The 13,674-nt window shown below is 36.9% G+C and overlaps 2 protein-coding genes and 1 pseudogene across 2 annotated transcripts; all 3 read left to right on the top strand.

Annotated features, from left to right (window-relative positions):
• Window positions 1–2,787: 2,787 nt before the first annotated feature.
• LOC124943452 (keratin, type I cytoskeletal 9-like) lies at window positions 2,788–4,185 on the top strand. The gene is made up of 2 exons (XM_047483954.1): window positions 2,788–3,705; window positions 3,793–4,185. The coding sequence occupies exons 1-2, from the start codon at window positions 2,788–2,790 to the stop codon at window positions 4,183–4,185; spliced, it is 1,311 nt and encodes a 436-aa protein (XP_047339910.1).
• Window positions 4,186–6,971: 2,786 nt separating this feature from the next.
• Window positions 6,972–10,243, top strand: LOC124943451. The gene is made up of 5 exons (XM_047483953.1): window positions 6,972–7,061; window positions 9,615–9,731; window positions 9,819–9,908; window positions 9,987–10,085; window positions 10,160–10,243. The coding sequence occupies exons 1-5, from the start codon at window positions 6,972–6,974 to the stop codon at window positions 10,241–10,243; spliced, it is 480 nt and encodes a 159-aa protein (XP_047339909.1).
• Window positions 8,840–12,444, top strand: LOC124942333 (annotated as a pseudogene).
• Window positions 12,445–13,674: the final 1,230 nt, after the last annotated feature.

Below are 13,674 nucleotides of genomic sequence, written 5' to 3'. Positions count from 1 at the left end.
CATGCACAAAATGAGAGGGAAAATTTATTTTGAAAATAAAGATACACTTAGACGAAAGGCCTTAATCGGTCTATTAGACGAGGTCGTCTAAAGGAAAAAGCGTATACTTAGACGTATTTTTGCTCACACTCTATGCATCTAAGTCTGCGTGTCTTGGTTAAAAACCTACGCGGTTAGACATATACGTCTAATAAACGTTAGACATATTTACGATAAGAGCAAGTGGATGCTCACGTCTAACCAAACACACGTCTAATACGTGATGTTCATGTGTAATTAGACGTCGACGTCTAATAGACGTTAGACGTTTATAAGACACATGATTAGACGCTTGCGTCTAATAGACCCATGCGTCTAATAGACGTTTAGATTTCATAGGTTGGTGTAAATAAGAAAAACGTCTAACTACGTGTGTATTAGACCGATCAAGGATAACTGTCCCACGTGAGGCGATATCTAATTTTCCCGCTCAAACAAAAACATAGTCATCTCCGAATAACATGAAGACACGTGTCTTTCAAGTTAAGAGACAATGACTAATATACCCTCAAAATATTGATGAGTACTTGGAAAGGACGTCTAATATTAATTGATGGGCCATACCCCTAGGAAATATGACGGTTATACTACGCGACTCTTGGGAGTCTATTTAAGGACACTTTGCATGAGATTGAAAGTTTTTTCTCACTCAAGTTTTCTAAGAACCCTAGATTTCTTCGATTTTCTCTCTTAGAAACCCTTGTTTATCTTGTGTCTGTTCGTATTCTGTCAAAAATGGGAAACAAGAGAATCACACTTGGTCATTGTACTCTACATGTTGATTTTCCCTTCGTCTACACGTTCGATCAAAAAGATGTGGTCGATATGTTCAGAACCCTTGAATATTGCGGTCTCGGAAAGTATCTTGGCAGGCCGTTCATATTCCATGAAAATGAAGTAAGGGAGTTTTTCAAATCGGCGACGATGGTCGTCGACTCTATTGTTGCAACTGTGAATAACACCGAAATCTTCTTCAACGAAGCTTCTTATGCGGAGTTCTTCGAACTTCCGTTAGAGGGGCACACATTCAACTAGAATCTACCATCGGAAGTCATAGAAGAGATGAAGACGGTTTTCTCCGCCGATGGATCGGAGATTCGACTTAACTAGAGTAAGAAGGCTCTCAAACCACAATTTATTTTGCTAAATGATGTGGTGGCTAAAGCGCTCCAGGGGAAGGCGGGGTCGTTCCATTTATATAGTCAAGATCGTTTTGACTACATGACGGCCATTTTAAAAGGTATTCAGGTCAACTAAGCCTCAACTCTGTTCCAGAAACTTTGCTTTGCGATCAATCAGGAGAACAAGGAAAGTGTAAACTTTGCTGCTCAACTAAGTCATTTGTTAGAACATTTGGTGGTCTCCATGGGGGATTCGGAGCCGATCAAATCAACCAGGGTGTTCACTGTCTTCATCGTCGCCAACACCCTTGTACGAATGAAGAACAACAAAGAATCGCTCTCGGGAGCATCAAGCCAACATACAGGAGGAAGGTTTGTTACCTGTTCTAGACATCCAACGGCTTCTGTTCTGTCTACAGGAGCCAAACGATATAAAAATGTCAACGAATTTGAGGCTAGTTCTACCAGCCTTAAGAGTTCTTCGAAGAAGGATTCTGGAATAGTCGATTCCAGAGTTAGGCAAGGTCCAGTCAAACTTGTTTCTATCCCCATGTCTCCCCTGTCTCTAGTTGTGAGTCAGTTGCGAAAGCCATCAAGGTCCTCTATCTCTAGAGGAGAAAAATTAAAGGCGCCCAAGGCATCTAAATCGGTGAAAGCGTCATAGAAGGTAACCCCTTCCTAATCTTAGGCCGAAGTGCCTAAATTTAATGTTCATGTGGTGGAATAAGACGTATCTATTTTTATTCCTGTAGAGGAAATCTGTTGCCGGGCCAACTGTTGAGCGAGTTGGTCCAAACACTGAAAATTTTAATAGGGTTCCGTCTCATGTCCGTCAACCCGATATCGTAGCTGCTGATGCTACAATATCTCAAGAACCAGAGCAAGGTGCAGTTCTCACCCTTGTTGTTGGTGATGTATCTAAAAAGGCTATTTCTATGATAGTTGAAATGAATCATGTTCCTAATCCTGTCCCAACAGAATTATTAGTGTCTAATAAGCTTGTTCCAGCCGAACCCACGCCGGGACCCGTTGTCAAACCTCTTACTTCCCACGAAATCATGCATTCCGCAAGACAAGTTGCTTGAATAAAGATTGGGGAACCAAGGCCCATTCCAAAACCTGTTGAGGTGATTGGAAAAGGGAATGATATTGTAGTCGATCCTAATGAGGATGTCTTAGTAGAAACCTGCATCGTCAATCTTATGATGGATCAGGCCAACAATATTGCTGCTGAAAAGATCGAAATTTTGATACTTGGGTCTTGAATAGAATGTCTATCAAGTACGATGAGGTCATCAAGGGAAGAAGCATTAGCAGTCAATGGTTAAAGCTTGTAAGCAATGAGAAGAGAGTCTTGAAATGGGCCAAGACATCTGAGGTCTACGAAACTCTTAAGAGAAAAGAGCTAGTTGAACCAAATCTGAGAGGAAGAGCTCTCTTCCCGATTCTACAAGCCAGAAGAGCCAATTTCAACCCTCTTGAGAAGAGTGCTAAGGCAGAAGAAAAAGCTCTGAAAAGGTTGGACAAAATTATGGAGGATTACATTTCTGTTGGTACCTAGTACATTCATGGAGAAAATTGCTCAGGGGCCAGTCCATTTGGAAGTTCTTCAGATAAAAATGAACTTATGGATCTGACCGATGATCATAATGTTGATAAAGATGAGCAAGCTAATGCTCTTCTTATAGAAATGAGAAGTTTTTCAACAGAGGAAAAATGTCTAATGGCTCAACCCCGTATTGAGCAATCTGTGGAAACAGTTCAAACCAACCCGTCTATCGAAGAAGAAGTCGTTAAGGAACCCGATCAAGCTATTATTAATCAGGAAGAGGAAGTGTTGGAGTCTCCTGTTCTTGAAGCAGAGGCATCTCCAGAGAAAGATGCTGAAGTTAGTCAGCCTGATGAAGCCAGATCTGAGGGGGAACCCTCAAAAGACAAGAAATCAGAGAAGAGTTCCTCATCTGAAGGGGAACAAGCCAAAAATGATGGATCTTCCAAACTTCTACCATTTCTTGGTATCACTGCTACCAATATTCATGATAATATTCTCAACCCTTATCATGATTCAGTAAATTTTTTCGATATAGTTCACAAGGTTTGTGAAGAAGTTTTGGAAGAAGAAAAAGAAAAATCTGAAAGTGAGTTAGAGAAGGATGGACCCGAACAATCCATGCAAGTTCATACCCACATCAGTCCTATTCTAACCGCTCTAGTAGATTCTCAAGAGATTTCATCTAACGAAGGATTATCTGCTGACGGTACGAAGCTTATGAAGTCCATGACAGAATTGATGGCAACTCTTCAGAAGAATATGGCTGTAATGGAATCAAATATGATGAAAATCATGAAGACTCAAACATCAAGCAAGAATGAAATTGTATATCTTCTTAAAACCCATAATGAGATGGAGCAGACATTGAAGAAGAACACGTATGAATTTCATATCGTCAACAAGTCTTACTCTAAATTTGAGAAGAATTTCTTCAAACGGAAATCCGAGTTGTTTGACTGCGAAAGAGAAAACAACATTGAAATGCATAATGAAGTTATGGATGGGATGAGTCTACTTTGAGATCAGTTGGTTGAGGTTCAAGGTAACATGAGTTGAGCTGACGCTGAAAGGTTAGAACAGGCTGATTCTTTTGCAAGAAAGATTCTGGAAGAAGAAGATGCAAAGACTGTTGCCGAGAAAGAGAAGAATCTTATCACTCAAGGTGAGGACAATAGAGGAAGAAGAGGTGGTGATGTTTCAACAGGCACCAGGTTCAAACGAAAGACAAGCGATGATAATATCGACAGACCAATAAAAAGAGGCGGAGGTCGCAGCGGTGATCGCGGTGGTAGAAGCACTGGAGGCGATCGTGGTGGCCGAAGTACTGGAGGTGATCGTGGTGGCCAAAGTGGTGGAAGTGGTCGTGGTGGACATTCTCTCCCTCTTTTTCACAACCTGCTGACTGGTGAAAAGATGAGCGGTGAAAGATTCAACTACCCAATCGACCCACTCATCAAAAGGGAAGAACAATAATCTCCTTTCTCTTAAACTATTAGCCTATGAACATGGTTCTTTGAATTCTATTTATGAATATTAGATTCTTTGGAAAGTGTTTTTGTAAGATGGGTGAACAAGTTTAACTCTTTCTTTTATATGATGAATGCTTATCTTGTTACCTATGCAAACTTTTAACATCATCATCAAAAAAGGGGGAAATTGTTGGATCAAATTATTTTGATTAAGTATCAAAGTATTTTGACTAGTGGAATTTTGATGATGAGTGTGTATAAAACTTAATTTAAGCAGTCTAATCGTTTTTGGTGCAGGTGTATCGAAAATAGGTTATATTAGACTAAGTCTTAATAAGGTTCATTAGACTGATTGGGCATTAGATAGACGTAGTTAGACGTGCAGTCTAATACACGGAGTTAGACGTGTAGTCTAATAAACATAGTTAGACGTGCAGTCTAACAGATACGTAGTTAGACGAGAAGTCTAACAAATACGTAGTTAGATGTGTAGTCTAACGGATACATAGTTAGACATATAGTTTAACAAATACATAGTTAGACGTACAGTCTAATGGATACGTAGTTAGACGTGCAGTCTAACAGATACGTAATTAGACATGCAATCCAACGGATTCGTAGTTAGACGTGCAATCTAACGGATTCGTAGTTAGACGTACATTCTAACAGATACGTAGTTAGACGTACAGTCTAACGGATACGTAGTTAGACGTGCAGTCTAACTGATACGTAGTCAGACGTGCAGTCTAACGGATACGTAGTTAGACGTGCAGTCTAACGGATACGTAGTTAGACGTGCAGTCTAATGGATACGTCGTTAGACGTGCAGTCTAACGGATACGTAGTTAGACGTACAGTCTAACGGATACGTAGTGAGACGTCCAGTCTAACGGATACGTAGTTAGACGTGCAGTCTAACAGATACGTAGTTAGACATGCAGTCTAACAGATACGTAGTTAGACGTGCAGTCTAACGGATACATAGTTAGACGTACAGTATAACGGATACGTAGTTAGACGTGCAGTCTAACGGATACGTAGTTAGACGTGCAGTCTAACGAATACGTAGTTAGACGTGCAATCTATCGGATACGTAGTTAGACGTGCAGTTTAACAGATACGTAGTTAGACGTGCAGTCTAACAGATACGTAGTTAGACGTACAGTTTATCAGATACGTAGTTAGACGTGTAGTCTAATAAATGCGTAGTTAGACGTGCAGTCTAACGTATGAAAGTTAGACGTGTAGTCTAACTGCTTCAGATTAGTCTGAAGGGATGTGTAGTTAGACGTGTAGTCTAATGTATGAGAGTTAGACGTGTAGTCTAATGTATGAGAGTTAGACGTGAAGTCTAACTCCTTCAGATTAATCTGAAGGGAACCATAATTAGACGCGTCGTCTAATCCCATTAGACCAGGTGGTCTAATGAATCTTGCTATTAGAAGTGGGCGTCTAATTTCATTAGACGAGGTCGTCTAAGTGAAATACATCTAATGCCATGCTTAAGCAGTTGCTTGAAGCTATTACACATCTACCCACAATCAACTAGCTATACGCTACTCCTGCTCCACTTTCTAGTGAAGATTAGTACGACAGCCAGTTGCAACCAATTGATTAATGCCACGTAAGCAAATATTCTTCCCACTACTTGTTTCTTGCAGGAATATCCTAGAAGAATATTTGGCGCACTACCAGATTGGTACAGCCACGATCTTGGTACTCAAAGTCTTCTGTGTACTATAGAGACGTTCTAATGGAAGCTCGCCACATGTCATTATGGAAGATTCGACCATTGGTACCTGTTTCTTATTTAAAGATATTCAAGGACAACAGAAGAACGACAGGAATTGAAGATTAATCAATCTATCAATACTCAGAGAATCATACGCAAACTGATATACAAAAGAGCGGCTTTATTGCTATACTGTGTGTTTATCAAGAGAGAGTTAGAATCAAAGCATTGTTTTAGCTGAGTGATATACTTCATCATATTGTAAGTTGAACAGAGTCTGTTCTGTTCAACAGTGAGCTAATCGTGCGACTGTATTTGATTCTAAGAAACTTATAGTGAATCCTTCCGGTGGTTGGAAGAAGGGGTGACGTAGGAGAGTTTGCTCCGAACATCCATAAACAAACTGTTGTGTCATATACATTCTATCATCTTCTCATTCTTTGTTCTTAGCTTCAAACCTGAGCAAACATTTCCGCACTTAAATCGTTCAAGAGTTTGTAAGGGTTTGTGTAGAATAGAAAGTGATTTAAATCCTTAACAGGATTTCTATCAAATCGTTTTCCCGAAGTCGTTATTAATAGCAAGACCCCATCTCTATTGATTACGCCGATCCTATCAATTGGTATCAGAGCTCTGTTTCTATTCTCAAGCCTTCACTAAGAATGTCGACCATAACCAAAGATGCCAGTGCAACCACAATCCCCACTTTCTCTAGAGAAAACTATATCGTGTGGAAGAAGAGAGTTCATGCTCATCTCTCTTCTCTTCATGACGACATGTGGAGTGTCATCACAGATGGTCCTATCAAGATCGATAAGGAGAAATCCGAATGGACCAATGAAGACAAGAGGAAGAACAACCTCAACAACATAGCTTTAGATGTTCTGTATAGATCTCTTGATGACAACATGTTTAACTACATCATCGAGTGTGATACTTCTAAGGAGATCTGAGACAGACTCACTCAACTGTGTGAGGGAAATGAGCAAACCAAGGAGAACAAGATCATGGTTGCCACTCAACAGTTCGACAGATTCAAGATGCGTCCCGGAGAAACGATGAACGAGTTCGACACAAGGTTTAGCCAGATTGTCTACACTCTATCTATCCTTGGAAAGCCCTATAGCAATAGGGAGATTGCTATTAAGGTCATGCCTTCTCTTCCGAGGGAATGGGACATAAAAACGATGGCTATGAGGGAATCCAAAGACCTCAACAAGATCTCGCTCTTTGATTTGTTCGCTGATCTCAAGGCCTATTAGTTCGAGCTGAAATCTAGGATTGAAAAAGATCAATCCACATCCATTATTATTGCCAAAGCATTGGTGACTTCTGAAGAGCCCCCTGCCGCTCCTGACGTGCAGACAACAGCTCAACAGCTCAGCAACGATGCTATGTCTCTCTTCGTGAAGAAGTTTGGGGACTTCATGAAAAAGAGCAACTCTAACTCATGCTCTTCAAATTCTAATGATAATAAGAAATTCAAAGCTAATGTTAAATGTTATAATTGTGGAATTCTAGGTCATTACCAATCAAAATGTCGGAAGCCGAAGCGTGAAGAGAAGAAAAATGACAATGAAAATGAGTTGAAGGCTCTTATGGCAGGTGACGGGAAGAATAGACGAAACCACCGTGATTCTTATTTCTCATCCAGCGACAGTGATGAAGACGAGGTGGCTTGCTTCATGGCAAGAGAAGAAGAAGAAACTCAGGAAACTAAGGTATTTGATTTTTCTTCTAAAAAGTTTTCAAGGGAACAACTGGTAGCTACACTAGATGACATGGTCATAGAGTACAGAAAGCTAGCAGAATCCCTAAATGAATCAAATTCTTTTACCCAAAGAGTTTCAACCGGTTTTATCTCAAACTCAAGAATCAAATATTTTTGAAAAGAAAGTAGTAGAGATCTCATTTGAGAATGAGATGCTCAAGGAACAGATTCAAACTCTTTCTACTGAAAACAAAAGGCTAAAATATGTTGTTAGTGCTTGGACAAGGTCTGGAGAAGCGGTCAAATATCAGATTAGTCTATTGAAACCTGCTGGATCTAGATCTGGTTTATGATTTGATGGCAATGACCCAAACCGGTCCTACAAAAAGTTAAACTCGACTACCAACAAGCTTAAGCCAATAAGCTTTGTTAAAGGGAGTTTAACTGATATTGAATCTGATCCCATTCATGAAGAAGTAGCTTTAAAGAATGAAATAACATATGTTCCGCCGACTGTTCGCTGGTTGAAAAATAAGTTAAAAGCAGCTAGCAAGTCTGTCAATCTAAAACCTGACTCAAAGTCAAAGAGTTTTAAAAGAAAATCATCTTCAAAGGCTAAGGGATCAGTGGCTAAAACAAAGGCGCACTACAACAAAATGGGCTTTGGGTGACACATAATTGCCAACCCATATTAAGCGTTGGCAAAAGTCCGCAAAAAAATGTTTTTGCCAACCTTTCAATATCTTTAACAACCCTTATTTTATTATTCCTTAAAAAAATTTATAAGTAAATAATTAGATAAAATTTTGTTTTAATATTTTATAATTTTTATTTTAAACTTTATTTTGTAATTATATAAACTATTATTTTTTAAAATCAAATTATATACTTATTTTTATCTCAAACCTAAAATTTATTAATATTTTGAGTTAATTAAATATAAAGTCATTATTAATATTAAATTAATTAAATAGAATTAATATTCTTAAATAAATAATATAATAAAATTATTTATTAAATAAATTATTTATAATTTCAAGTTAAATTTAATAAATTTATAATTGGGCTAATTTAATGGTATTGTGAATTTTGTATGGGCTTTTTTCAAATGATATATGGGCTATTTTAATGGTGTCTTCTTAATGGATTTATTCATTTGGGCACTAATAAACTGAAAAGTTTAGAACATCAATTAATATTTTCTCTCCACTAGGTTTCTCTAATTTTGCTGCATCATCCATCCGCGCCGCTTCGTCTTTCCCGGACACCATCTCTCCTTTAACTTTATGTACGCATCGAGATTCAAAGAAGAGTAAGAGTTTGATCTAAATTCTTCTAAGTTACGGATTTCTGTAAACAGACTTCTCTTCGTTTTCCGTCTTCATTCTCTCAGATTGCCAAGAGTAAGTTAGCTTCTTTGCATTCTTTAATCAGATCCATCATTTTATGCTTTCGCTCTTCCTGTTTAAGCACGATTCCGTACTTTCATCTCATGCTATGTTTTATTGCTTCCTAGTTTGTTGTTGTTGGAAGATACAAATGAACTCTGTTTCATTCTCCAAGAATATGTTTAGCTAGTTTCTGCTTATCATGATGCGAATTCTAATCAATAGATCTCGTTGGTTTAGTACCGCATTTGATGATTTTCCTGGCCATTGATCGCTCTAGGGTGTATTCTTTTGTGATAAAATAGTGTATATATGATTGTGGTTTTGTTAAGTATCTTTAACAGAACATTGACTGTAATTTCTCAAATTTTATGGCTATGAAGGTCTCGACCTAGGTTTATCTTATCTTCTTTAGTATATTTGTAACACAGCTTTGTAGATCTTCTTATCTAAGTTTTTATAAGTTATTGATTCTGAAGGCAACAAAAGGAAAATGGTAGCCTTTGATATTTGTTAATATATTAGTATTCATCTTTCCCTTTAAGCAAATAGAATATAATGATGATAAGATCTTCTAATAAACCATTGATGTTGGCTCTCAGGGGTTCAGTGAATTTGGGGTTGATGGTGGACCAGCGGCTAAGACCCTAAAACCGAAGTTCAACATCTTCTTGAAGCATGCAACTGATCATACTGGTTTGAAAGTGTCAGATGTTGAAGTAATAATCAACTAGTTAGTCTGCTATAAGATGGTTTTGAAAAAAAACGTAATTGTTTTCTGATATGATTGTTCTTTTCTTTGACAGATCAAACATTTAATTGCAGCTTCAATTGTTATGAAGGGATTGGGAAGCTTTCTTTTCATATTTGGGAGTTCAATTAGAGCCTATTTGCTGGTCTTTAGTGGGTATAATCTTTTTCTTTTTTATCAGAATTTGATATTGAATTCATCTCACAGTTTTGTTCTGTTTCAGCTTCTTCACAAATTGATAGCCACTCCAATCTTGTACAACTTTTACAACTACGATGATGACAGAAAAGAATATGGTCAACTTTTTGTTAAGTTTACACAGGTACAAATAACAGTCCATTTTCTCTTTATGATTCAAGATAAGGAACATAATTGATGGTCATTTTTTTTGTTTAGAGTCTGGCATTGTTTGGGGCAATACTGTTCTTCATTGGTATGAATAAAATATCTTCATCACTCTATGTTCTTCCCATTTCGTGATTTGTAAGTATTCCTCCTTCATTTCATAAAATATCTATCTATAGATCTGCATTTATTCATGTATTATCATCTCTATTAAGTCGATTCGAGCTTTATCTATTTCTGATCTCGATTTCTTGATCTTATATGAATTAGAAATGTATATACCATAGGTTAAAATCAAATGATGAATTATTCTCATGATTTGTGATAATTAGGTGTTTTTTGAACCGAAGATGTCAACAACTATTGATGTTACTCCTAAAGGTGGATTTAATCTCGACCTATGTCGGTGAAATGAAATTCTATTGAAGAAAAGACTGAAATCTTTGTCTTTCCTTAAGACTGGAACTACCATTGTTGGCTTAATCTTCTAGGTAACTTTTTTTCTTCACGATTCTCTGACTTCTCTCTATTGAACAAGCATTAATTATTGTTTCTGAATTGATTTACAGGATGGTGTTTTTTTGGATCTGATACCCGAGCTACTGAAGGACCAATTGTGGCTGATAAAAATTTTGAGAAAATTCATTACATGGCTCCTAACATCTATTGTTGTGGAGCTGGTACTGCGGCTGATACCGAGGCTATTACAGGTGATGTTATAGTTTTCTATATGTTATTATGATAGCATCGATTTACAAAATGTTAAACGTCTTTTGTCGTTTCTATTGTCTGTTTAGATATGGTTAGTTCACAGTTGAAGTTACATCGATTCCAAACTGGTTGTAATTCGAGAGTGGTGACTGCTCTTACATTGTTGAAAACTCGTCTTTTTGGGTATTAATATTATCTTGTTATTTGAATGTTTTTTGTTTAGAATAGTTTATAAACTCAGATTTGATGATTATTTAGTTACCAAGGACATGTCTACTGATTTGGTTCTTGGTGCTTTGGTTCTTGGTGGAGTTGACATTATTGGTCCACATTTACACACTATGAGTTATATCTACAGAAAAATAATCAACTATATAAGAAAATGTTATTTTTATGCAATAATCGGTTTGCAGATTTATCCTCATGGATCAACCGATACTCTTCCATTTGCCACGATGAGTTCTGGTTCACTTGCTGCTATGGCGATATTTGAATGAAATATGGTGAAGGTCTTACTGTAAGTAAGATTCTGTTATCACTTATTAAAAAAACAGTCATTTGAATTATTGTTCCTGATTATGGCCTTCGGTCCTCAGAAGGAGGATGGGGTCAAGTTGGTAATTGAGGCTATTTGCTATAGTATATTCAATGACTTGGGCAGTGGAAGCAATGTTGGCCTTTGTGTGATCACAAAGGTTAGTTCACTTTCTCACTTTGTTTTAGGAGTCAAACAAAGATGACAATTTTTACCATTTTGAAAAAACACTTTCTTAATGTCAGTTATTTTAGGTTTTATATTAGACATCTAGAGTTTGTTTGATGTTATATGAAGGATAATTTTTTGATAGTTTGGTTGATAATGAAGTGAATTATGATGGGCCCTAATGTATGATTGTGTACGATCTTTGCAGGGACAAACAGAGTATTTAAGAAACCATCTAGCGCCAAATCCTCGTACTTATGTTAGCAAAAAAGGCTATACCTTCTCTAAGAAGACTGGTTAGTAAACCTCATTTATTTTGATTTATTATTCTACATGCCTTCATCATGTGTTCTAGGAGAAAATGTTTCTTTCATGTTTGTAGTGCATGTCTTAGTTATACTCCTTTTACTTTCTTTGAAAATAAATGATTTCGTTACTTGTGATAAAATTCGAAAGGAGAACCAAACTTGACATTAACTATGACTATTTTCTTGTTTTCAATTGTCTGATTCTTTTGCTTTCTAATTTATGTTCTATATTTTATATTTAATTAGGGTGAAGAAATAGAGGTTTTACTAGTGACAATGCCGGACTGCAAAGTGAGGTAAAAACTTACAGTTATCTTTAGCATTAATGGTATTGAGTAATTTTGTCTAATATGTTTTCACAACTTCATTAATAGAAGTTGATAAGCAAGTTAAGGGAATTATACCAACACTGATAGCCAAAGGATATCAATGAAGTCAGCCAAAGGATTTGAGATCGCCAAAGGATATCAATGAAGTGTGACTGAAAGTAGTTAAGTTATTTTCAGGAACTATTTATTTGAAATTTAATGTATTTTATTTAAATAAATTTAACATTAAATGTAAGTTAATTAATTAATGTTCTTTTTATTTAATTATTAAAGTTTTTTTATTACTTTGAAAATTGTATTGATGTTTTTCTTTAATTATTTAATTTATAACAAAAATTAAATAAAAACATCTTAAAAAATGTAGAATTATAAATAAAAATAAATAAAATTTTAAAAGAATTGTTAAAATAATAGGTTAAAAATAAATTAGACTTTTGGCGACGTTTAATTACTGTTACCAACGCTTAAATAAGCGTCGTTAAATATTCTCTCTTTGGCAACGCTTAAAATTTTAATACCGACGCTTAGATAAGCGTTGTTAAAACTTGCGCCCACCCTGCTTTTGGCGACGCAAGAATAAGTGTCGGTAATATTTTTAGCGACGCTTTTAAGGGTTGGCAGAGATCTTTTTAAGCGTCGCCATTGGTCTTTTTTGTTGTAGTGGCGTCTGCTAAGTCAAAATCTTACTCTTAATCACAACACAAAATGAGAAATTCATTAGAATATCTCAAATATGGATTCCTAATGGACTAATTGATCGAGGACCCAATTGAATGTGGGTACCAAAGTTTGTAAATAGTTTCTTGTGTAGGTGATGTAGGAGAGTTGCAGGAAGGAATCATGGGGAATACTCTTCTTCAACGAAGCTTCTTATGCGGAGTTCTTCGAACTTTCTTCGGAGGGGCACACATTCAACTTAAATATTCCATCGGAAGTCACAGCAGAGAAGAAGACGATTTTCTCCGCCGATGGCTCGGAGATTCGACTTAACTGGAGTAAGAAGGCTCTCAAACCACAATTTATTTTGCTAAATGATGTGGTGGCTAAAGCACTCCAGGGGAAGGCGGGGTCGTTCCATTTATATAGTCAAGATCGTTTTGACTACATGACGGCCATTTCAAAAGGTATTTAGGTCAATTAAGCCTCAACTCTATACTAGAATCTTTGCTTTGCATTCAATCAGGAGAACAAGGAAAGTGTAAAATTTGCTGCTCAACTAAGTCGTTTGTTAGAACATTTGGGGGGTACTCATGGGAGATTCGGAGCCGATCAACTCAACTAGGGTCTTCAATGTCTTCATCGTCGCTAACACCCTCGTACGAATGAAGAACAACAAAGAATCGCTCTCGGGAGCATCAAGCCAACATACATGAGGAAGGTTTGTTACCCGTTCTAGACATCCAACGGCTTCTATCCTGTCTACAGGAGTCAAACGATCTAAAAATGTCAACGAATCTGAGGCTAGTTCTACCAGCCTTAAGAGTTCTTCGAAGAAGGATTCTGGAATAGTCGATT

This window comes from Impatiens glandulifera, chromosome 6 (assembly GCF_907164915.1).
Source record: "Impatiens glandulifera chromosome 6, dImpGla2.1, whole genome shotgun sequence".
NCBI classification, from domain to species: domain Eukaryota; kingdom Viridiplantae; phylum Streptophyta; class Magnoliopsida; order Ericales; family Balsaminaceae; genus Impatiens; species Impatiens glandulifera.
Note: the sequence above shows the minus strand (reverse complement) of the source record. Positions and strands in the feature narration are given on the sequence as shown.